A 24,265-nucleotide genomic window follows, 5' to 3' on the forward strand; every position below is an offset into this window, starting at 1 on the left:
CCGAGGGTCTGGACAGCAGGAGAGATTGGGGGTCTAGAGAGCAGGAGAGACCGAGGGTCTGGACAGCAGGAGGGACCGGGGGTCTAGAGAGCAGGAGAGATTGGGGGGGGGGGGGTAGAATCTGTGAGAGGGCTGTGTCACTGTCTCTGGCCCTGTCCTGTCTGGGTTCGGGCCCTGATATTGTTCCGATAGCCGTTCCACTGCACGTTTCACCCCCAGATCATCGAGGCCATCATGTTCAGCCCAGGACTGTACTCCTGGCTGACCTCTTGCCTCCTTCGGCATAAACGCCCTGGACATGTGCAGCTGAGTAATTGATTGATTAGGTGGCTTATCTGTGGAGTGCATTTCCCTGGGGGCTCATGGGGGTCCTGTCCTTGGCCTCCAGCTGTAATTCCATCAGCACACAAGAGCCCTGCTGCTCTTCAATCGAAGAGCCCTGATTGCCTCGGCAGCCTCTGATGTCTCAGACTGCATGTGGGCTCGGGACCAGCTGCTGATCCCAATATAGCAAACAGGCACAGAGCAGCAGACATGCCCCCCCAGACACTGAGACACTGAGGCCAGGCTGTGGTCACTGAGCCTGTCCTCTCTGGGCAGCCGGGTCTGTCTGTGTCCAGTGTGTGTGTCCAGGCTGTGGTCACTGAGCCTGTCCTCTCTGGGCAGCCGGGTCTGTCTGTGTCCAGTGTGTGTGTCCAGGCTGTGGTCACTGAACCTGTCCTCTCTGGGCAGCCAGGTCTGCCTGTGTCCAGTGTGTGTGTCCAGGCTGTGGTCACTGAGCCTGTCCTCTCTGGACAGCCGGGTCTGCCTGTGTCCAGTGTGTGTGTCCAGGCTGTGGTCACTGAGCCTGTCCTCTCTGGACAGCCGGGTCTGCCTGTGTCCAGTGTGTGTGTCCAGGCTGTGGTCACTGAGCCTGTCCTCTCTGGGCAGCCGGGTCTGTCTGTGTCCAGTGTGTGTGTCCAGGCTGTGGTCACTGAGCCTGTCCTCTCTGGGCAGCCGGGTCTGTCTGTGTCCAGTGTGTGTGTCCAGGCTGTGGTCACTGAGCCTGTCCTCTCTGGGCAGCCGGGTCTGTCTGTGTCCAGTGTGTGTGTCCAGGCTGTGGTCACTGAGCCTGTCCTCTCTGGGCAGCCGGGTCTGCCTGTGTCCAGTGTGTGTGTCCAGGCTGTGGTCACTGAGCCTGTCCTCTCTGGGCAGCCGGGTCTGTCTGTGTCCAGTGTGTGTGTCCAGGCTGTGGTCACTGAGCCTGTCCTCTCTGGGCAGCCGGGTCTGTCTGTGTCCAGTGTGTGTGTCCAGGCTGTGGTCACTGAGCCTGTCCTCTCTGGGCAGCCGGGTCTGTCTGTGTCCAGTGTGTGTGTCCAGGCTGTGGTCACTGAGCCTGTCCTCTCTGGGCAGCCGGGTCTGCCTGTGTCCAGTGTGTGTGTCCAGGCTGTGGTCACTGAGCCTGTCCTCTCTGGACAGCCAGGTCTGCCTGTGTCCAGTGTGTGTGTCCAGGCTGTGGTCACTGAGCCTGTCCTCTCTGGGCAGCCGGGTCTGTCTGTGTCCAGTGTGTGTGTCCAGGCTGTGGTCACTGAACCTGTCCTCTCTGGGCAGCCGGGTCTGCCTGTGTCCAGTGTGTGTGTCCAGGCTGTGGTCACTGAGCCTGTCCTCTCTGGACAGCCAGGTCTGCCTGTGTCCAGTGTGTGTGTCCAGGCTGTGGTCACTGAGCCTGTCCTCTCTGGGCAGCCGGGTCTGTCTGTGTCCAGTGTGTGTGTCCAGGCTGTGGTCACTGAGCCTGTCCTCAGAAATCAACAGGACTTGGTTTATATGTCCCACTATATAACAAACAGACACTCCTTAGACATATAAATGGAATGTTGTCGCCTCTGCAATATCTAGGACGTTTCTGACGCGGCCGACGCGTTACTGCGCGGAAAACCGGGCTTTCACTGCGCTCCCGCCGCCGAAGGGGTTAACAGAGCGGCGTGACGTCACCTGGGAAGGAGGCGAGCTCTGTGACGACATCGCTTCCTGCAACAGCAGCACGAAAGTGAGAGAAATATGTCTGTCTGTGTGCTTTTATGTGGGTGTTTCCGCTGTCACACGCATACACACACACGCAGGGGACACTCTCACGCGGGTGGCGTGTCGGGGCTGCCTACCCCAGCGCGCCAGTGTGGAGTCCGGTCCGGGTGGACTCCCCACGCAAGGGTGGGGGGGGGGGACAGTGTGGCTGCGCTCCGCCGCCGGCTCGCGAGCTCCCGTGGGGGCGGCGCCGTCCCTGCGCGTCCGCGGCCACGTCCACGGCTCGGTGGGCACCACGGCCGCCGGTCGCCGAGCTGAGTGACTGCACCCACGGTCCCCGCAGGCCGGGGGTGGGAGTGTGTTTGCCCCCGCGGCGTGGGCCTTCTGCGGTCACTCGAGTCCCGCTTTGCCCCGATGAGGATGAGTCGTGACGGCAGCGCGCGGTCCGGGGCTCTTGTTTTTCCTGGGGTCTGAGGCTCCGATGCTGCAGGACTCCTGCAGGACAGTTTCTGGCTCGAGTGTCTCCTGCAGTAGCGCGGCGCGGCCGCCAGGCGGCGGTCTGGCTGGCGTGCCCCCCGGTGCCCGTGCGTGGGGCGGGGCAGGGCAGGACTCGGTACAGGACTGGTCTGGGTCAGGCGGGCGATGCTTTTGGGGCGGTACTGTGTGTCACTGTCGTGCCTGTCCATTTTCCACCATGAACTTCACCACGATCTCACTGCGCTGTACTGCGCTGTACTGTGTTTATACCCTGATCTCACTGCGCTGTACTGCGCTGTACTGTGCTTTTACCCTGCTCTCACTGGGTTTTACTGCGCTGTACTGTGCTTTTACCCTGCTCTCACTGGGCTTTACTGCGCTGTACTGTGTTTTTCCCATGTCGCTGACTGAGCCAGGGCCTCAGGAGAGATGACTGACAGGAGGGATTAAGGGGGATTCCTCAGGGGGATTAGGGACAAAGAGAGAAGGACACACAGACTGCGGCTCGTCTCAGCCCAGAGTCCGCAGGCGTCGGGTAGGACAGAGGGTGTGCTGTCCGGTTCAGGAGAGCAACAATTCGGCATCCGTCTGGGGGACAGGGCAGGGGTGCGAGAGAGACTCCAGTCAGCGCTGCACTCTGGGTGAAGGAGCGCCCGTCTTTCTAGTGCGAGAGTCTCAGAGCCCCCGTGAACGGACACAGACAGGTCGGTACACACACACGCCTGCTGTACAGACTCCTGCTCTCGGTACACACACACACCTGCTGTACAGACTCCTGCTCTCGCTGCAAACACACGCCTGCTGTACAGACTCCTGCTCTCGGTACACACACACGCCTGCTGTACAGACTCCTGCTCTCGGTACACACACACGCCTGCTGTACAGACTCCTGCTCTCGCTGCAAACACACGCCTGCTGTACAGACTCCTGCTCTCGGTACACACACACGCCTGCTGTACAGACTCCTGCTCTCGGTACACACACACGCCTGCTGTACAGACTCCTGCTCTCGGTACACACACACGCCTGCTGTACAGACTCCTGCTCTCGCTGCAAACACACGCCTGCTGTACAGACTCCTGCTCTCGGTACACACACACGCCTGCTGTACAGACTCCTGCTCTCGGTACACACACACGCCTGCTGTACAGACTCCTGCTCTCGCTGCAAACACACGCCTGCTGTACAGACTCCTGCTCTCGGTACACACACACGCCTGCTGTACAGACTCCTGCTCTCGGTACACACACACGCCTGCTGTACAGACTCCTGCTCTCGGTACACACACACGCCTGCTGTACAGACTCCTGCTCTCGGTACACACACACGCCTGCTGTACAGACTCCTGCTCTCGCTGCAAACACACGCCTGCTGTACAGACTCCTGCTCTCGGTACACACACACGCCTGCTGTACAGACTCCTGCTCTCGGTACACACACACGCCTGCTGTACAGACTCCTGCTCTCGCTGCAAACACACGCCTGCTGTACAGACTCCTGCTCTCGGTACACACACACGCCTGCTGTACAGACTCCTGCTCTCGGTACAAACACACGCCTGCTGTACAGACTCCTGCTCTCGGTACACACACGCCTGCTGTACAGACTCCTGCTCTCGGTACACACACACGCCTGCTGTACAGACTCCTGCTCTCGGTACACACACACGCCTGCTGTACAGATTCCTGCTCTCGGTACACACACACACCTGCTGTACAGACTCCTGCTCTCGGTACAAACACACGCCTGCTGTACAGACTCCTGCTCTCGGTACACACACACGCCTGCTGTACAGACTCCTGCTCTCGGTACACACACACGCCTGCTGTACAGACTCCTGCTCTCGCTGCAAACACACGCCTGCTGTACAGACTCCTGCTCTCGGTACACACACACGCCTGCTGTACAGACTCCTGCTCTCGTTACACACACACGCCTGCTGTACAGACTCCTGCTCTCGGTACACACACACGCCTGCTGTACAGACTCCTGCTCTCGGTACACACACACGCCTGCTGTACAGACTCCTGCTCTCGGTACACACACACGCCTGCTGTACAGACTCCTGCTCTCGGTACACACACACGCCTGCTGTACAGACTCCTGCTCTCGCTGCAAACACACGCCTGCTGTACAGACTCCTGCTCTCGGTACACACACACGCCTGCTGTACAGACTCCTGCTCTCGGTACACACACACGCCTGCTGTACAGACTCCTGCTCTCGGTACACACACACGCCTGCTGTACAGACTCCTGCTCTCGGTACACACACACGCCTGCTGTACAGACTCCTGCTCTCGGTACACACACACGCCTGCTGTACAGACTCCTGCTCTCGCTGCAAACACACGCCTGCTGTACAGACTCCTGCTCTCGGTACACACACACGCCTGCTGTACAGACTCCTGCTCTCGGTACACACACACGCCTGCTGTACAGACTCCTGCTCTCGCTGCAAACACACGCCTGCTGTACAGACTCCTGCTCTCGGTACACACACACGCCTGCTGTACAGACTCCTGCTCTCGGTACAAACACACGCCTGCTGTACAGACTCCTGCTCTCGGTACACACACGCCTGCTGTACAGACTCCTGCTCTCGGTACACACACACGCCTGCTGTACAGACTCCTGCTCTCGGTACACACACACGCCTGCTGTACAGACTCCTGCTCTCGGTACACACACACGCCTGCTGTACAGATTCCTGCTCTCGGTACACACACACGCCTGCTGTACAGACTCCTGCTCTCGGTACAAACACACGCCTGCTGTATAGACTCCTGCTCTCGGTACACACACACGCCTGCTGTACAGACTCCTGCTCTCGGTACACACACACGCCTGCTGTACAGACTCCTGCTCTCGCTGCAAACACACGCCTGCTGTACAGACTCCTGCTCTCGGTACACACACACGCCTGCTGTACAGACTCCTGCTCTCGTTACACACACACGCCTGCTGTACAGACTCCTGCTCTCGGTACACACACACGCCTGCTGTACAGACTCCTGCTCTCGGTACACACACACGCCTGCTGTACAGACTCCTGCTCTCGGTACACACACACGCCTGCTGTACAGACTCCTGCTCTCGCTGCAAACACACGCCTGCTGTACAGACTCCTGCTCTCGGTACACACACACGCCTGCTGTACAGACTCCTGCTCTCGGTACAAACACACGCCTGCTGTACAGACTCCTGCTCTCGGTACACACACACGCCTGCTGTACAGACTCCTGCTCTCGGTACACACACACGCCTGCTGTACAGACTCCTGCTCTCGGTACACACACACGCCTGCTGTACAGACTCCTGCTCTCTGTACAAACACACGCCTGCTGTACAGACTCCTGCTCTCTGTACAAACACACGCCTGCTGTACAGACTCCTGCTCTCGGTACACACACACGCCTGCTGTACAGACTCCTGCTCTCGGTACACACACACGCCTGCTGTACAGACTCCTGCTCTCGGTACACACACACGCCTGCTGTACAGACTCCTGCTCTCGCTGCAAACACACGCCTGCTGTACAGACTCCTGCTCTCGGTACACACACACGCCTGCTGTACAGACTCCTGCTCTCGGTACAAACACACGCCTGCTGTACAGACTCCTGCTCTCGGTACACACACACGCCTGCTGTACAGACTCCTGCTCTCGGTACACACACACGCCTGCTGTACAGACTCCTGCTCTCGGTACACACACACGCCTGCTGTACAGACTCCTGCTCTCTGTACAAACACACGCCTGCTGTACAGACTCCTGCTCTCTGTACAAACACACGCCTGCTGTACAGACTCCTGCTCTCGGTACACACACACGCCTGCTGTACAGACTCCTGCTCTCGCTGCAAACACACGCCTGCTGTACAGACTCCTGCTCTCGGTACACACACACGCCTGCTGTACAGACTCCTGCTCTCGGTACACACACACGCCTGCTGTACAGACTCCTGCTCTCGGTACACACACACGCCTGCTGTACAGACTCCTGCTCTCGCTGCAAACACACGCCTGCTGTACAGACTCCTGCTCTCGGTACACACACACGCCTGCTGTACAGACTCCTGCTCTCGGTACACACACACGCCTGCTGTACAGACTCCTGCTCTCGCTGCAAACACACGCCTGCTGTACAGACTCCTGCTCTCGGTACACACACACGCCTGCTGTACAGACTCCTGCTCTCGGTACACACACACGCCTGCTGTACAGACTCCTGCTCTCGGTACACACACACGCCTGCTGTACAGACTCCTGCTCTCGGTACACACACACGCCTGCTGTACAGACTCCTGCTCTCGCTGCAAACACACGCCTGCTGTACAGACTCCTGCTCTCGGTACACACACACGCCTGCTGTACAGACTCCTGCTCTCGGTACACACACACGCCTGCTGTACAGACTCCTGCTCTCGCTGCAAACACACGCCTGCTGTACAGACTCCTGCTCTCGGTACACACACACGCCTGCTGTACAGACTCCTGCTCTCGGTACAAACACACGCCTGCTGTACAGACTCCTGCTCTCGGTACACACACGCCTGCTGTACAGACTCCTGCTCTCGGTACACACACACGCCTGCTGTACAGACTCCTGCTCTCGGTACACACACACGCCTGCTGTACAGATTCCTGCTCTCGGTACACACACACACCTGCTGTACAGACTCCTGCTCTCGGTACAAACACACGCCTGCTGTACAGACTCCTGCTCTCGGTACACACACACGCCTGCTGTACAGACTCCTGCTCTCGGTACACACACACGCCTGCTGTACAGACTCCTGCTCTCGCTGCAAACACACGCCTGCTGTACAGACTCCTGCTCTCGGTACACACACACGCCTGCTGTACAGACTCCTGCTCTCGTTACACACACACGCCTGCTGTACAGACTCCTGCTCTCGGTACACACACACGCCTGCTGTACAGACTCCTGCTCTCGGTACACACACACGCCTGCTGTACAGACTCCTGCTCTCGGTACACACACACGCCTGCTGTACAGACTCCTGCTCTCGGTACACACACACGCCTGCTGTACAGACTCCTGCTCTCGCTGCAAACACACGCCTGCTGTACAGACTCCTGCTCTCGGTACACACACACGCCTGCTGTACAGACTCCTGCTCTCGGTACACACACACGCCTGCTGTACAGACTCCTGCTCTCGGTACACACACACGCCTGCTGTACAGACTCCTGCTCTCGGTACACACACACGCCTGCTGTACAGACTCCTGCTCTCGGTACACACACACGCCTGCTGTACAGACTCCTGCTCTCGCTGCAAACACACGCCTGCTGTACAGACTCCTGCTCTCGGTACACACACACGCCTGCTGTACAGACTCCTGCTCTCGGTACACACACACGCCTGCTGTACAGACTCCTGCTCTCGCTGCAAACACACGCCTGCTGTACAGACTCCTGCTCTCGGTACACACACACGCCTGCTGTACAGACTCCTGCTCTCGGTACAAACACACGCCTGCTGTACAGACTCCTGCTCTCGGTACACACACGCCTGCTGTACAGACTCCTGCTCTCGGTACACACACACGCCTGCTGTACAGACTCCTGCTCTCGGTACACACACACGCCTGCTGTACAGACTCCTGCTCTCGGTACACACACACGCCTGCTGTACAGATTCCTGCTCTCGGTACACACACACGCCTGCTGTACAGACTCCTGCTCTCGGTACAAACACACGCCTGCTGTATAGACTCCTGCTCTCGGTACACACACACGCCTGCTGTACAGACTCCTGCTCTCGGTACACACACACGCCTGCTGTACAGACTCCTGCTCTCGCTGCAAACACACGCCTGCTGTACAGACTCCTGCTCTCGGTACACACACACGCCTGCTGTACAGACTCCTGCTCTCGTTACACACACACGCCTGCTGTACAGACTCCTGCTCTCGGTACACACACACGCCTGCTGTACAGACTCCTGCTCTCGGTACACACACACGCCTGCTGTACAGACTCCTGCTCTCGGTACACACACACGCCTGCTGTACAGACTCCTGCTCTCGCTGCAAACACACGCCTGCTGTACAGACTCCTGCTCTCGGTACACACACACGCCTGCTGTACAGACTCCTGCTCTCGGTACAAACACACGCCTGCTGTACAGACTCCTGCTCTCGGTACACACACACGCCTGCTGTACAGACTCCTGCTCTCGGTACACACACACGCCTGCTGTACAGACTCCTGCTCTCGGTACACACACACGCCTGCTGTACAGACTCCTGCTCTCTGTACAAACACACGCCTGCTGTACAGACTCCTGCTCTCTGTACAAACACACGCCTGCTGTACAGACTCCTGCTCTCGGTACACACACACGCCTGCTGTACAGACTCCTGCTCTCGGTACACACACACGCCTGCTGTACAGACTCCTGCTCTCGGTACACACACACGCCTGCTGTACAGACTCCTGCTCTCGCTGCAAACACACGCCTGCTGTACAGACTCCTGCTCTCGGTACACACACACGCCTGCTGTACAGACTCCTGCTCTCGGTACAAACACACGCCTGCTGTACAGACTCCTGCTCTCGGTACACACACACGCCTGCTGTACAGACTCCTGCTCTCGGTACACACACACGCCTGCTGTACAGACTCCTGCTCTCGGTACACACACACGCCTGCTGTACAGACTCCTGCTCTCTGTACAAACACACGCCTGCTGTACAGACTCCTGCTCTCTGTACAAACACACGCCTGCTGTACAGACTCCTGCTCTCGGTACACACACACGCCTGCTGTACAGACTCCTGCTCTCGGTACACACACACGCCTGCTGTACAGACTCCTGCTCTCGGTACACACACACGCCTGCTGTACAGACTCCTGCTCTCGCTGCAAACACACGCCTGCTGTACAGACTCCTGCTCTCGGTACACACACACGCCTGCTGTACAGACTCCTGCTCTCGGCACACACACACGCCTGCTGTACAGACTCCTGCTCTCGGTACAAACACACGCCTGCTGTACAGACTCCTGCTCTCGGTACACACACACGCCTGCTGTACAGACTCCTGCTCTCCTCCTTGGTCTATGCTTTCTTCTTCTCACTGTTTTATTGCACATTGACATGTGAGGAGCTGCGACTGCAGGGTGGTGACACAGACAGCGCCCCCTACAGGAAACAGAACCACACAAACAGCGTCTCTGCTCATTTCTCACCTGCAGCAGGAACAGCTGCAGCTCCTGTCACTGGAGCAGACCTGTCTCCTGTCCCTGCTGTGTGTGTGTGTGAGGCAGACTGTACAGTAACAGCTCTGTCTTTTACCAGAGATGGACCTGGAGAGGATCTTGAAGAGCATAGAGCTGGGAGAACAAGACAGAGTCCAGAGAGACCTCAACACCTACAACCAGGAGGTACTGGAGTGTCCAGTCAGTGTGTCTGTATTAACCCCTCTCTCTCTCAGTGCAGTGTTAATGTACTGGAGTGTCCAGTCAGTGTGTCTGTATTAACCCCTCTCTCTCTCAGTGCAGTGTTAATGTACTGGAGTGTCCAGTCAGAGTGTTTGTATTAACCCCTCTCTCTCTCAGTGCAGTGTTAATGTACTGGAGTGTCCAGTCAGTGTGTCTGTATTAACCCCTCTCTCTCTCAGTGCAGTGTTAATGTACTGGAGTGTCCAGTCAGTGTGTGTATTAACCCCTCTCTCTCTCAGTGCAGTATTAATGTACTGGAGTGTCCAGTCAGTGTGTCTGTATTAACCCCTCTCTCTCTCTCAGTGCAGTGTTAATGTACTGGAGTGTCCAGTCAGTGTGTCTGTATGAACCCCTCTCTCTCTCTCTCAGTGCAGTGTTAATGTACTGGAGTGTCCAGTCAGTGTGTCTGTATTAACCCCTCTCTCTCTCAGTGCAGTGTTAATGTACTGGAGTGTCCAGTCAGTGTGTGTGTATTAACCCCTCTCTCTCTCAGTGCAGTGTTAATGTACTGGAGTGTCCAGTCAGTGTGTGTGTATGAACCCCTCTCTCTCTCAGTGCAGTGTTAATGTACTGGAGTGTCCAGTCAGTGTGTCTGTATTAACCCCTGTCTCTCTCAGTGCAGTGTTAATGTGCTGGAGTGTCCAGTCAGTGTGTGTGTATTAACCCCTCTCTCTCTCAGTGCAGTGTTAATGTACTGGAGTGTCCAGTCAGTGTGTCTGTATTAACCCCTCTCTCTCTCAGTGCAGTGTTAATGTACTGGAGTGTCCAGTCAGTGTGTCTGTATTAACCCCTGTCTCTCTCAGTGCAGTGTTAATGTGCTGGAGTGTCCAGTCAGTGTGTCTGTATTAACCCCTCTCTCTCAGTGCAGTGTTCATGTACTGGAGTGTCCAGTCAGTGTGTCTGTATTAACCCCTCTCTCTCTCTCCAGAATGCTCAGTGCTTCTTCTTCAATGTGGAAGAGAGGGAGAGAAGGAAGGTGAGTTCACATGAATTTGAGGAAAGACAGAATCAGACAGAGATAAGGAATCATTCCGGAGTTCACTCTTCCAAAGAAAGTTTTAAGAAATGTGCAGGAATGTCGAGGGACCCCTTCAGCGCTCTTGTGTCCACACCCCCTCTCCCAGGGCAGAGATTAGCTGTTGTGCTGTGTCAGCGCTTCCCAATCCCTGCTCTCTCAGGGTTCAGGTGCAGCTTAATGTGATTAAGCGATTGGGTGGCAGTGTGGTAATCTGGCGATCAGCACTTCTCTCCCTGTCCACTCAGGACTCCTCCTGTGTTCCAGCTCGGTCTGCCTGCGCAATCCCACAGCGCACCACAGGAGTGACACAGTCCCGACACGCAGGGACACCCGTCCGCTCAGAGCGCGCTCTCACACTGAGCAGCACAGCTGTCTCCGGCTGACCCCTCCCACTGAGCCCTGGGGCGCCTGGCCTGTCCCAGGGGTCGCTGTCACATGTCCACCCCAGGCCAGTCTAGGTTAGTGCCACCAGTCCAGGTCACTGTCTGCTAAAGACATAGCCCACAGGGTGCTACAGTGGTCAGCACTCCTGCGTCTCAGCTCTGGGGTCTGGGGTTCATCTCCAGCCTGAAGCACCTTCTGTGTAGAGTCTGCATGTTCTCTTCCCATCAGTTAGGCTTCCATTTTGGATAGTGACCAGGTGGCAGAGTGACACCATCAGTGTGACAGAGCTCATCTGCCCTGTGACATCATCAGCATGACAGAGCTCATCAGCCCTGTGACACCATCAGTGTGACAGAGCTCATCTGCCCTGTGACATCATCAGCGTGACAGAGCTCATCTGCCCTGTGACATCATCAGCGTGACAGAGCTCATCAGCGTGACAGAGCTCATCAGCGCAGTGGCAGTAGCCTACTGTCTGGCTAAAGAACAGGTTCTGTTTGATTCTGTCTACCTTGTGTTCAAAATATATGATCAGATCCACGTAGCCCTGAGACTGGTATCCCTGCCTCATCCTGCTGTTCGGCAGCAGTCTTCTTCAAACACAGAGGGAAACTGACAGTAACTTTCCGTGATCCAGTTCCCTGGAACAATGACCTCGCTAGAGCCGCTGTCCTGGGATCAGCCCGGGGTGGACTTGTCACCAGTGGGGCTCTGAGCCCCCCTGCTCTCGTGTTTCACCACTGCGTTCATCTTCTCTTCCTCTGTTCATGCTCTGTCTGCTTTCACTCTCCTCCTCTTCCTCCCTGACCGCTGGCGCTGCAGCAGCAGGAGCTGGAAGAGGTAACTTCCCCAGCCCCAGTGCTTGTCCTGCAGCCTCTGAGCTTAGACAGCGTTAGACTTCCAGAGCTGTGTCCGCTGTGTGTGTGTCTGTCCACTGTCTGTCCATTCCCGTGTGTGTGTGTGTCCTCTGTCTGTCCATTCCTGTGTGTGTGTGTCCGCTGTGTGTGTGTGTCCGCTGTCTGTCCATTCCTGTATGTGTGTGTCCGCTGTGTGTGTGTGTGTCCACTGTCTGTCCATTCCTGTGTGTGTGTCCACTGTCTGTCCATCCATTCCTGTGTGTGTGTCCACTCTCTGTCCATTCCCATGTGTGTCCACTGTCTGTCCATTCCCGTGTGTGTGTGTGTCCTCTGTCTGTCCATTCCTGTGTGTGTGTGTCCGCTGTGTGTGTGTGTCCGCTGTCTGTCCATTCCTGTATGTGTGTGTCCGCTGTGTGTGTGTGTGTCCACTGTCTGTCCATTCCTGTATGTGTGTCCACTGTCTGTCCATTCCTGTGTGTGTCCACTGTCTGTGTCTGTATGAGTCTGAATGAGACTATCTGAGTCTGAGTCTTTTGGATTCTGTTTGTTTCAGTCTGTCTGGGTCTGCATGAGGCTGTATCGTCTGTGTGTGAGTGTGTGAGTCAGAGTGTGTATATGTATGTGTGTCTGGAAGGGTGACCATTTGGCCATATAATCCCCAGGATGCTATAATAGGACACAATGTATAATCTGTGCTTCAGTCAAAAACAGTATTTCTGTTAAAGTCATGTACTGTACATCTACTGAGTTATTATTGCCATTCAACTGTTACTCTGCGTATCCGATCAGTCCCACTGTCTTTATTCTTACCCCTCATCAGAGGGGAGGGGCATCTGATCAAGATGATTAATCTGAGCTGATCAACATCGTTGATGAAGTGGGAGAGTCAAGGAAAGTCAGGAGCCACACACTATAGAACATAAAAACACATTTCCATATATGGACACTTGAAACATAAACGAGTATTTTTTTACATTTTATAAAGATATATAAATGTTTTGGTAGCACTGTGCTCTGAAATTGAGCCACAATGTTTCAGTTGATTCAAGGTCTTGACAAAGGAAAGAGAAGCAACTGGCCCAGACTCCTCTGCCTGCTGTGTGAGAGAGCAGAGACTGGCCCAGTCCAGACTCCTCTGCCTGCTGTGTGAGAGAGCAGAGACTGGCCCAGTCCAGACTCGTCTGAGGCTGTGTGAGAGAGCAGAGACTGGCCCAGTCCAGACTCCTCTGCCTGCTGTGTGAGAGAGCAGAGACTGGCCCAGTCCAGACTCCTCTGAGGCTGTGTGAGAGAGCAGAGAGTGGCCCAGTCCAGACTCCTCTGCCTGCTGTGTGAGAGAGCAGAGACTGGCCCAGTCCAGACTCCTCTGCCTGCTGTGTGAGAGAGCAGAGACTGGCCCAGTCCAGACTCCTCTGCCTGCTGTGAGAGAGCAGAGACTGGCCCAGTCCAGACTCCTCTGAGGCTGTGTGAGAGAGCAGAGACTGGCCCAGTCCAGACTCCTCTGCCTGCTGTGAGAGAGCAGAGACTGTTAAAGTTATTAGCAGGTCTGAGTCAGCAGGACTCTCAAAGCCCTGCACTGACCTTGAGGGATGAGCTGCTGTCCTCTGACGGTGCACCTCTCTAATCTTCACTCAGCAGAGCCACGCTGTTACTGCACTTTCACCACAATCTCACTGTGCTTTACTGCACTGTACTGTGTTTTTACCCTGATCTCACTGGGCTTTATTACAGGTACATCTGACACTGCCCTGTTCATGACTTCACTGTGCTTTGCAACACTTAACTCCAACTCAAGTCTGTAAATGTTACTACAACATCAGTCACTGCAGGAAACATTAGGAAATTACGAAGCGTGTGATCTGGACAGGATTCAATAATCACACTGTTTGGATCGTGAGAGTAGTGCTCCTGGGTTTTGGGAAAGGGTGTGTGAGATAGGGAATGCTCTCTGGGATTTGGGAAAGGCTGTGGGATAGGGAATGCTCTCTGGGATTTGGGAAAGGGTGTGTGAGATAGGGAATGCTCTCTGGGTTTTGGGAAAGGGTGTGTGAGATAGGGAATGCTCTCTGGGATTTGGGAAAGGGTGTGTGAGATAGGGAATGCTCTCTGGGTTTTGGGAAAGGCTGTGGGATAGGGAATGCTCTCTGGGATTTGGGAAAGGCTGTGGGATAGGGAATGCTCTCTGGGATTTGGGAAAGGGTGTGTGAGATAGGGAATGCTCTCTGGGATTTGGGAAAGGCTGTGGGATAGGGAATGCTCTCTGGGTTTTGGGAAAGGCTGTGGGATAGGGAATGCTCTCTGGGATTTGGGAAAGGCTGTGGGATAGGGAATGCTCTCTGGGATTTGGGAAAGGCTGTGGGATAGGGAAAGCTCTCTGGGATTTGGGAAGGCCTGTTCCCCTCCCGTCTCTCACTGACTCTGTGTGTCTCTCCCATCGCTGGCCTCAGTTCCGGCGCAACAAATTTCGGGTGCATGTTCCCGACTCTGATTCCGACTACGATTCGGATCGCTCCGATGATCCCGAGCTCAAGCTGCGGCAGGTGAGATGCGGATGCCCCTGCTGTCCCTGGTTATTCCTCATGTTCTCTTTAGTCCTGGGATAATCCTGAACTGGAATTGGTGGAAGCTCATGTGTCCCGCAGCAGAATTCAAAGATTCAGAGTTTTAAAAATGAAAAACATGTCAGTTATGTATAATAAACCAACATGAGACACTGAGAAATTCCTGAAACGAGAAAATGAGAAAGAACAGTCCTCCCTCATAGCAGTGTCTCCAACCCTGGTCCTGTAGAGCCCAGTCCTTCAGGGGCTCTGGGGGTCTTCAGTCAGGGGTTAAAGGTCAGTGTGAGGACAGTAACTGGCTCAGTTCAGACCCTGAGAGCCCAGTCCTTCAGGGGCTCTGGGGGTCTTCAGTCAGGGGTTAAAGGTCAGTGTGAGGACAGTAACTGGCTCAGTTCAGACCCTGAGAGCCCAGTCCTTCAGGGGCTCTGGGGGTCTTCAGTCAGGGGTTAAAGGTCAGTGTTCTCAGTTCCGCAGCTTCACTGTGCAGTTTCCTCTCAGAACAGTTCTGACCTCAGCAAAGAGGAAACTCCTTTCTGGCCACGACTCACACTGTCCCTCTCTCCCCTCTCTCCCCTCTCTCCCCTCTCTCTCTCTCCCCTCTCTCTCTCCCATCTCTCCCCTCTCTCTCTCCCCCTCTCTCTCCCCTCTCTCCCCTCTCTCTCTCCCCTCTCTCTCCTCTCTCTCCCCTCTCTCCCCCCTCTCTCTCTCCTCTCCCCCCTCTCTCTCTCCCCTCTCTCCCCTCTCTCTCTCCCCTCTCTCTCTCCCCTCTCTCTCCTCTCTCTCCCCTCTCTCTCTCTCCCCTCTCTCCCCTCTCTCCCCCCTCTCTCTCCCCTCTCTCTCTCCTCTCTCTCCCCTCTCCCCTCTCTCTCCTCTCTCTCCCCTCTCTCTCCCCTCTCTCTCCCCTCTCTCCTCTCTCTCTCTCCTCTCTCTCCTCTCTCCCCCCTCTCTCTCTCCTCTCTCTCTCCTCTCTCTCCTCTCTCTCCCCTCTCTCTCCCCTCTCTCTCCTCTCTCTCTCCTCTCTCTCCCCTCTCTCTCTCCTCTCTCTCTCCTCTCTCTCCTCTCTCCCCTCTCTCTCCTCTCTCTCCCCTCTCCCCTCTCCCCTCTCTCTCCCCTCTCTCTCCTCTCTCTCCCCTCTCTCTCTCCTCTCTCCCCTCTCTCTCCCCTCTCTCCCCTCTCTCTCCCCTCTCTCTCTCTCCTCTCTCTCCTCTCTCTCCCCTCTCTCTCCCCTCTCTCTCCCCTCTCTCTCTCCTCTCTCTCTCCTCTCTCTCCTCTCTCTCCTCTCTCTCCCCTCTCCCCTCTCTCTCCTCTCTCTCCTCTCTCTCTCCTCTCTCTCTCCTCTCTTTCCCCTCTCTCCCCTCTCTCTCCCCTCTCTCTCCCCTCTCTCCTCTCTCTCCCCTCTCTCTCCCCTCTCTCTCTCCTCTCTCTCCCCCCTCTCCCCCCTCTCCCCTCTCTCTCCTCTCTCTCCTCTCTCTCCTCTCTCTCTCCTCTCTCTCCCCTCTCTCTCCCCTCTCTCCTCTCTCTACCCTCTCTCTCTCCTCTCTCTCTCTCCCCTCTCTCCCCTCTCTCCCCTCTCTCTCCCTCAGAGGCTGGGACAGGCCCTGATCCAGTTTCTTGCCCAGGACCTCCAGCCCTGCTGCCTCCTCTCCTGCCTGGAAACCATGCGCATCCTCTCGAGAGACAGGCTGGCTCTGGGGCCCTTCAGTTCGGAGGAGGGGGTTCGGACGCTGGCTCGGCTGGCTGGGATACAGAGCGCAGACAGGGGGGTCGCCCATGGGGGTGGTGATGACATCACTTCCTCCAGGACTGAAGCAGTGAAGGCCCTCTGCAATGTGGTCTACAACAGCCAGGGGGCGCAAGAGCAGGCCTGCAGACTGAGGTGAGCGAGCAGGAGATCCCATCAGGAGATAGAGGGGCTGTCCCACTGTATAGACTGGAGTGTCCAGTCAGTGTGTCTGTATTAACCCCTCTCTCTCTCTCTCAGTGCAGTGTTAATGTACTGGAGTGTCCAGTCAGTGTGTGTGTATGAACCCCTCTCTCTCTCAGTGCAGTGTTAATGTACTGGAGTGTCCAGTCAGTGTGTCTGTATTAACCCCTCTCTCTCTCAGTGCAGTGTTAATGTACTGGAGTGTCCAGTCAGTGTGTGTGTATGAACCCCTCTCTCTCTCAGTGCAGTGTTAGTGTACTGGAGTGTCCAGTCAGTGTGTGTGTATTAACCCCTCTCTCTCTCAGTGCAGTGTTAATGTACTGGAGTGTCCAGTCAGTGTGTGTGTATTAACCCCTCTCTCTCAGTGCAGTGTTAATGTACTGGAGTGTCCAGTCAGTGTGTCTGTATTAACCCCTCTCTCTCTCTCTCAGTGCAGTGTTAATGTACTGGAGTGTCCAGTCAGTGTGTCTGTATTAACCCCTCTCTCTCTCAGTGCAGTGTTAATGTACTGGAGTGTCCAGTCAGTGTGTCTGTATTAACCCCTCTCTCTCTCAGTGCAGTGTTAATGTACTGGAGTGTCCAGTCAGTGTGTCTGTATTAACCCCTCTCTCTCTCAGTGCAGTGTTAATGTACTGGAGTGTCCAGTCAGTGTGTCTGTATTAACCCCTCTCTCAGTGCAGTGTTAATGTACTGGAGTGTCCAGTCAGTGTGTGTGTGTATTAACCCCTCTCTCTCTCAGTGCAGTGTTAATGTACTGGAGTGTCCAGTCAGTGTGTCTGTATGAACCCCTCTCTCTCTCAGTGCAGTGTTAATGTACTGGAGTGTCCAGTCAGCGTGTGTGTATTAACCCCTCTCTCTCAGTGCAGTGTTAATGTACCTCCTCTGTCTTCAATCCTCTCCCTCTCAGGCTGCTGTCAGGTCTAGCAGGACGTTTGAAACTCAGCGCAGAGAGCAGGTCTCCCCCTGCCGGACAGTTCTATGACCTGCGACTGATCTTCCTGCTGACCGCGCTGAGGCCGGAGCTGAGGTGTCAGCTAGCCAGGGAAGTATGTAATCAAGAGTCAAGCATGGCCCAGGCAGAAATAATAGATAACGGAGAGGGGTTGTGATGCCACTGTCATTAATTATTTTCTGAAACTGAACTAAAATGCCTGAGGAGAGAGGCGAGACACAGGGAAGTTTGAAGGATCTGAAAAATCTTCCCTCATGTCAAGCATGATGACTTACTGGCCTCTTAGGTGTCAAGGCAGTTGTTTTTTAATATGTAAACAGTTGATCAGTCACCTGTCTTTATGAGACCTCACTTATCAAATCAATAAACAGTTGAGTTCTAAAGTCAAGTCGGTGTGTGTGTATTAACCCCTCTCTCTCTCAGTGGAGTGTCCAGTCAGTGTGTGTGTATTAGCCCCTCTCTCTCTCAGTGCAGTGTTAATGTACTGGAGTGTCCAGTCGGTGTGTGTGTATTAGCCCCTCTCTCTCAGTGGAGTGTCCAGTCAGTGTGTGTGTATTAACCCCTCTCTCTCTCAGTGGAGTGTCCAGTCAGTGTGTGTGTATTAACCTCTTTCCCTCTCCAGGAGAGAGGGGTGTCTCTCCTGACAGATGTCCTAGAGCGGGCCCTGTGTGTGCGCTGGGGGGACAGTTATGAAGTGCTGACTGACCGTATGGCGCCCCCACTCTCTCAGGAGGACTCTCAGCTCGCCATTGAGATCCTCAAGATCCTTTTCAATATCACCTGCAACATCCACAAGGCGTCAGTAGATGAGGTGAGAATAATCACAATGCGAACCCCATCCTTGCAGATGAAGCAGCAGATTTCTGAGTCACTGTGAACAGGCTTGGCTTAACAGACAGCCCCACTGGTACTCTTACAAATACCCAATTGCATAAATAATAAAGCAGTTTCAGGGTGGAGTAATTGTGCTTTGCCTTAAGATGATCCAGGGCAATGGGCCAGTCAGAGAGCAGAACCCACCAGAGCACAGAAGCTGTCAGAGTAGGTCAGTCAGCGCAGGGCTACACCCAGCCACAGATCCAGCCAAAGGCAGAGACATGGAAGAGCAGGGCACCAATCCAGGTAATGAGCCGGTCACTCAGGCAAGTGGAAATATCGCTGCAAAACAAACCCCAGAGCAGTGAGCCGGGCAGCGCGGTGAGCCCGGCAGCGCAGTGAGCCGGGCAGCGCGGTGAGCCCGGCAGCGCAGTGAGCCGGGCAGAGCGGTGAGCCGGGCAGAGCGGTGAGCCGGACAGCGCGGTGAGCCGGGCAGCGCGGTGAGCCCGGCAGCGCGGTGAGCCGGGCAGCGCGGTGAGCCCGGCAGAGCGGTGAGCCGGGCAGAGCGGTGAGCCGGGCAGCGCAGTGAGCCGGAACAGGCAGAGCACCGAGGCCCTGTCACTGAGGGGCGAGAGCAGTCGAATTGTTGATCCGTGTTCTCGGAGGTACTGGGAACAGATATGACTGTGTAGTTCAGGCTGACATCAGTGTCTACTGGAGCCTCGTGAGTGATGGGGAGGGGCGGAGCGGCGGCTCTGTGGCTCAGGATCGGCGCCTGTGGCTGGGAGGTTGCCGGTTCAAATCCCACGGCCGGCAGAGAAATCCCACTCCCTCAGGCCCCTGAGCAAGGCCCTGAACCCCAGCTGCTCCAGGGGCGCCGTATAAATGTCTGACCCTGCGCTCTGACCCCCAGCTTCTCTCCCTGTGTGTGTGTCTCAAGGAGAGCAAGCTGGGGTCTGCGAAAAGACGAATTCCTAATGCAAGAAATTGTACAGTATATGGCCAATAAAGGGATCTCTTATCTCTTCTCTCTCTTAATGTTGTCTCTGTCTCCGCAGGAGGAGGCTGCTCTCTACCGCCACCTGGCGGCCATGCTGCGCCACTGCCTGCTGGTGAACTGCGAGGGGGAGGAGCAGAGGGAGGAGCTGCAAGGGTAACTGGGAGATGTGTGTGCGTGGGGCCTGCGCGGGCGGCTCGGGGGCGGCGGCCGCCGAGCTGCTGTACTAATTCTGCCCCCTGCTCCTGTCCCCCCAGCCACACGGTGAACGTGCTGTCTCTGCTGCCCCTGTCCTGCCTGGACGTCCTGCTGGCGGTCAGGGTGGGCCCGGGCTCGGCTGAGTACATGGGCATCAACATGGACTGCGTGGAGGCGCTGCTGGGCTTCATGGAGAGGCGACTGGACCGGGTCAGAACAGAACCACGCTGACCCGTTCGCACTGGTGCCTAGTTCAGGACTAGGGCTCAGGCTGAGGCCCACAGGGCTGTGTGGAGCAGCGGTACCCAGACTGACGGGGGGCGGAAGTGGGCCTGATCTTGGGGGACCGTAGAAAGTGGGGGTCCTTGCTGGCTCCAAGTGGGGCGCTGGTGAACTGTGTGACTCTGGGTTGCGTGGCTGTGTGGGAGCCCTCGCCCTTTCGTGGGGGGGGGGGGTGGTTGTGTGTGCTGACGAAGACGACAGTCGCTCTTGTTCCTGGCAGGGCGAGAAGCTGAAGGAGAAGCTGACCCCCGTGCTGAACCTGCTGACCGAGAGCTCCCGGGCGCACAGAGAGACGCGCCGCTACCTGCGCAGCCAGGTGTGTCCCTCAGCGCTGTCCAGTCGGTCCAGCCAGGCCAGTCCCTCAGCGCTGTCCAGTCCCTTTGGCTGTCCAGTCGGTCCAGCCAGGCCAGTCCCTCAGCGCTGTCCAGTCCCTCAGTGCTGTCCAGTCCCTTTGGCTGTCCAGTCGGTCCAGCCAGGCCAGTCCCTCAGCGCTGTCCAGTCCCTCAGCGCTGTCCGGTCAGTCCAGCCAGGCCAGTTCCTCAGTGCTGTCCAGTCGGTCCAGCCAGGCCAGTCCCTCAGCGCTGTCCAGTCCCTCAGTGCTGTCCAGTCAGTCCAGACAGGCCAGTCCCTCAGCGCTGCCCGGTCAGTCCAGTCAGTCCAGTCCCTCGGCGCTGTCCAGTCGGTCCAGTCCCTCAGTCTTACTGCACAGCACCGTCCAGTCAGTCCAGTCCCTCAGCGCTGTCCAGTCGGTCCAGTCCCTCAGTCTTAGTGTACAGTGGTGTCTAGTCAGTCATTGATAGTGTACTGTGGTGTCCAGCTGGTCAGTGATAGTGTACTGTGGTGTCCAGCCGGTCAGTGTAAGTGTACAGTGACCTCTCTCTGACCTCTCAGGTCCTGCCCCCTCTCAGAGACGTCCTCAGTCGTCCGGAAGTGGGCTCAACACTCCGGAACAAGCTGGTCCGCCTCATGACCCATGTGGACACCGATGTCAAGCACTGTGCTGCAGAGCTGCTGTTTGTGCTTTGCAAAGAGAACGGTACTGACCAAGCACTGACTCAATACAGCCCCGGCACAGAGCAGAGTGACCCCACACTCCCAGCCTCTGACCTCAGAGCAACTGGACATGGCCTTGAATCTGATATCAGGCAGTATGGGGGTGACTGACTCCACACTGCCCTGATACTGCCCCCACACTGCCCTGATACTGCCCCCACACTGACCCCACACTGCCCTGATACTGCCCCCACACCCAGTGCGGGGCAGTACAGGCTGCTGTGTGTCCGCCTCACTGTCTCGTCCTCTCTCTGCCCCTCAGTGTCGCGCTTCGTCAAGTACACGGGGTACGGCAACGCCGCGGGTCTCCTGGCGGCGCGGGGGCTGCTGGCCGGCGGCCGGGGCAGCGGCGGGGAGGGGCAGTACTCCGAGGACTCGGACTCGGACACGGAGGAGTACCGGGAGGCGCGCTCCCGGATCAATCCCGTGACCGGCAGGGTGGAGGAGCAGCAGCCGGATCCTCTGGAGGGACTGAGCGAGGAGGAGAAGGAGGAGGAGGCCAGGAGACTGGTCAGCATGCTGAACCGACTGGCCAGGTCCGCGCTGCCCCTCTCGCGGAGTTAATGGACTGTAGGGCCGGGCCAATCAATGTGTCTGTGCTCTACCGTCTCCCCTTCTCTCCCCTCTCCTTAGGGATCAGATAATCGAGCCAGTGGGGGTGATGGAGGATGGGAGGCTAGCGCCCCTTGGTGGCCGCAGAAGGAACTGTACCCCAGACACCCTGAGGGAGGAGCCAGAGGAGGAGGACGGCGAATCGGAGAGAGACTCTGACTGAGGGGGGGGAGGAGCCGAGAGAGAGGGGTGGAGACCAGGAGGAGAGAGAGGAGAGAGAGGGGAAGTGTGTCCCAAACCAGGGGGGTGAGACCAAGCTGGGGCAGAGTGGGCTTTGAGGACGAGAGGGAGAGAGAGAGACGACAGAAAAGGGACAAATCACAGGGTGATGGAGGAGGAGAGTCAGAGTCAGGAGAGAGAGATGAGCTGAAGGAGACAGAGGGAGGAGAAGAGGAGAGTCAGGAGAGAGAGATGAGCTGAAGGAGACAGAGGGAGGAGAGGAGGAGAGTCAGGAGAGAGAGATGAGCTGAAGGAGACAGAGGGAGGAGAGGAGGAGAGTCAGGGGAGAGAGAGATGAGCTGAAGGAGACAGAGGGAGGAGAAGAGGAGAGTCAGGAGAGAGAGATGAGCTGAAGGAGACAGAGGGAGGAGAGTCAGGAGAGAGATGAGCTGAAGGAGACAGAGGAGAGGAGAGTCAGGAGAGAGAGATGAGCTGAAGGAGACAGAGGGAGGAGAGGAGAGTCAGGAGAGAGCGATGAGCTGAAGGAGACAGAGGGAAATGAGGAGAGTCAAGAGAGAGAGATGAGCTGAAGGAGACAGAGGGAGGAGAGGAGGAGAGTCAGGAGAGAGATGAGCTGAAGGAGACAGAGGGAGGAGAGGAAGAGAGTCAGGAGAGAGATGAGCTGAAGGAGACAGGGAGGAGAGAAGGAGAGTCAGGAGAGAGAGATGAGCTGAAGGACAGAGGGAGGAGAGTCAGGAGAGAGATGAGCTGAAGGAGACAGGGAGGAGAGAAGGAGAGTCAGGAGAGAGAGATGAGCTGAAGGACAGAGGGAGGAGAGTCAGGAGAGAGATGAGCTGAAGGAGACAGGGAGGAGAGAAGGAGAGTCAGGAGAGAGAGATGAGCTGAAGGACAGAGGGAGGAGAGTCAGGAGAGAGAGATGAGCTGAAGGAAACAGAGGGAGGAGAGGAGGAGAGCATAAGTTTCTGAATTATTTTCCTTTACATGAAGATGATCACATAACGATTCTAATGTAAATTTATTCCTATTTATTTTCTCCTTGTGGCCAAACATTAGATGTGACATTCCTTCTGAATGTTCTTAGCGGACGTGTTTGCCCTGAAAGCTGTAATTGTTAAATCCTCATCTAGAATATAGCTGTGAGCTGTTCTTATGTTTTGGCAGTACTGTCGTTGATCAGTTATGCCAATAAAGCACTTGGAATGGAATGGAATCGAATTGATTTGACGTGAACTGCATGAGACAAGAGCCGACTGAGACAGAGGCAGAGCAAGGGCCAGAGAGAGGGGGCAGGGGCAGACTGGGAGACAGGCTCTGTATTTGGAGCTCTTTGTGATTCTTGGGGATTGAAGTCACTATTTAAGTGCAGTGAATTACCAGACTTCTGCGCCTGGCACCACAGGCGTGCACTGACGAGGCCTGGCCAGTAGAGGGCGCTGTGGCTGAGGGCTGCTGTGGCCTGCGGCCCGAGTTGGGGCTCAGTGTCAGACTGAAGAGTGCGGAGGGGGGGGGGGGTCAGCGTGTGGCCCCGGGGTCACCACCCGCTGCAGGGGTGACCGAGCCCCTCTTACGCAGAGGAAGGGGGAGCGCTGAGCGGTCAGGGGGTCACTCAGAGGGCAGGCCGAGCTCCGCGGCCTGGTCAGCACACGACGTCGCCGCTGTTGGCCGTCCTGCTGGACTTGCGGACCCCGAGCCCCTGGTCTGTGGGAGCGAGCGCGGGCCTCCTGGTGTCGTCCAGCCCAACAGGAAGAGGAAGAGCAGAGCCAGCCTGCTGCGGGCAGGAGTGAGAGCAGTCAAGAACAAAATGGCCCTTTCCTTCCGGATTCCATTTTCATTCGGGAAGCGGGATGAGGGCGGAGGAAAGAGGCAGCCGTCGTCCCTCGGACACGCACGTGGCAGCACAGGGCACCTTCGCACGCGAGATGTCACGATTACCTGCCTCCTCCGTCGTTAGAAACTTGGCCTCGGGCTGCACCTCTGTGCAGGAACTCGGGGAGCGAGGCAGAGGGAGACAGAGCTGCACTTCCTGTTGGACTGGGAGGCACAGTCTGGGATTAGACAGACATTCTTGCCCAAAATAACAAACCTAATCCCAGATTGGAATCGAAGCCGCTCCCAGCCCTACTGGGAGAGGAAGCTCCAACAGAGCCGCAGGCCAGAGTGCGATCTCCTGTCGCACAATAACGATTTCTTGTTCTGAACCTTTGACAGCTGTTTCCTGACTGTTATTTCTTGGGCTGCGCTGTAATCCTCCAGTCAGGCCAGTAAGGCTCCTGGAGCTGGAATCTGAGGGGAGGAGGAGACGGGGGGGGGGGGGGCGCTGGGGAGAGTTCTGGGGTGGTGGCGGCCGGGTGGCGCCTGCACAGACGCCCCAAGAGAAGGAGGAACAGGACAGACAGGTGAGGCGGGAGGCCGTGTTCAGACCTGCAGAGTTTCGGCCGTTTGTGAGGGAGGGAGAAGGCGGAGAGAGGGAGGGAGGGGTGA

General features: G+C 56.5%; 1 protein-coding gene across 5 annotated transcripts; it reads left to right on the forward strand.

Moving 5' to 3' along the window:
• Positions 1-1,971: 1,971 nt before the first annotated feature.
• LOC148828941 (chaperone Ric-8A) lies at positions 1,972-22,989 on the forward strand. 5 transcript variants are annotated; one of them, XM_088922783.1, is made up of 14 exons: positions 1,972-2,026; positions 9,811-9,896; positions 10,882-10,929; positions 12,178-12,195; positions 14,657-14,749; positions 16,354-16,646; positions 17,602-17,740; positions 18,269-18,457; positions 19,521-19,615; positions 19,717-19,867; positions 20,160-20,255; positions 20,831-20,975; positions 21,255-21,528; positions 21,626-22,989. In XM_088922783.1, exons 2-14 carry the CDS (start codon positions 9,813-9,815, stop codon positions 21,765-21,767), a joined length of 1,767 nt encoding a protein of 588 aa, XP_088778909.1. In that variant the 5' UTR covers positions 1,972-2,026; positions 9,811-9,812; the 3' UTR covers positions 21,768-22,989. The 5 variants fall into 5 exon arrangements, with proteins under 5 accessions (XP_088778909.1, XP_088778912.1, XP_088778908.1 ...); XM_088922782.1 differs by lacking the exon at positions 1,972-2,026 and adding an exon at positions 2,482-3,182; XM_088922785.1 differs by lacking the exon at positions 1,972-2,026 and adding an exon at positions 2,482-3,182 and having other exon boundaries at positions 20,848-20,975.
• Positions 22,990-24,265: the final 1,276 nt, after the last annotated feature.

This window comes from Atractosteus spatula, chromosome 8 (assembly GCF_055471065.1).
Source record: "Atractosteus spatula isolate fAtrSpa1 chromosome 8, fAtrSpa1.hap1, whole genome shotgun sequence".
NCBI classification, from domain to species: Eukaryota; Metazoa; Chordata; class Actinopteri; order Semionotiformes; family Lepisosteidae; genus Atractosteus; species Atractosteus spatula.

Bases quoted from the DNA above. Each gene is read 5' to 3' on its own strand.
- LOC148828941 (XM_088922783.1), top strand. From the start codon at position 9,813: ATGGACCTGGAGAGGATCTTGAAGAGCATAGAGCTGGGAGAACAAGAC. The intron at 19,616-19,716 runs GTAACTGGGAGA...CTGTCCCCCCAG, and splicing joins CAGAGGGAGGAGCTGCAAGG to CCACACGGTGAACGTGCTGT. The intron at 20,256-20,830 runs GTGTGTCCCTCA...CTGACCTCTCAG, and splicing joins GCCGCTACCTGCGCAGCCAG to GTCCTGCCCCCTCTCAGAGA.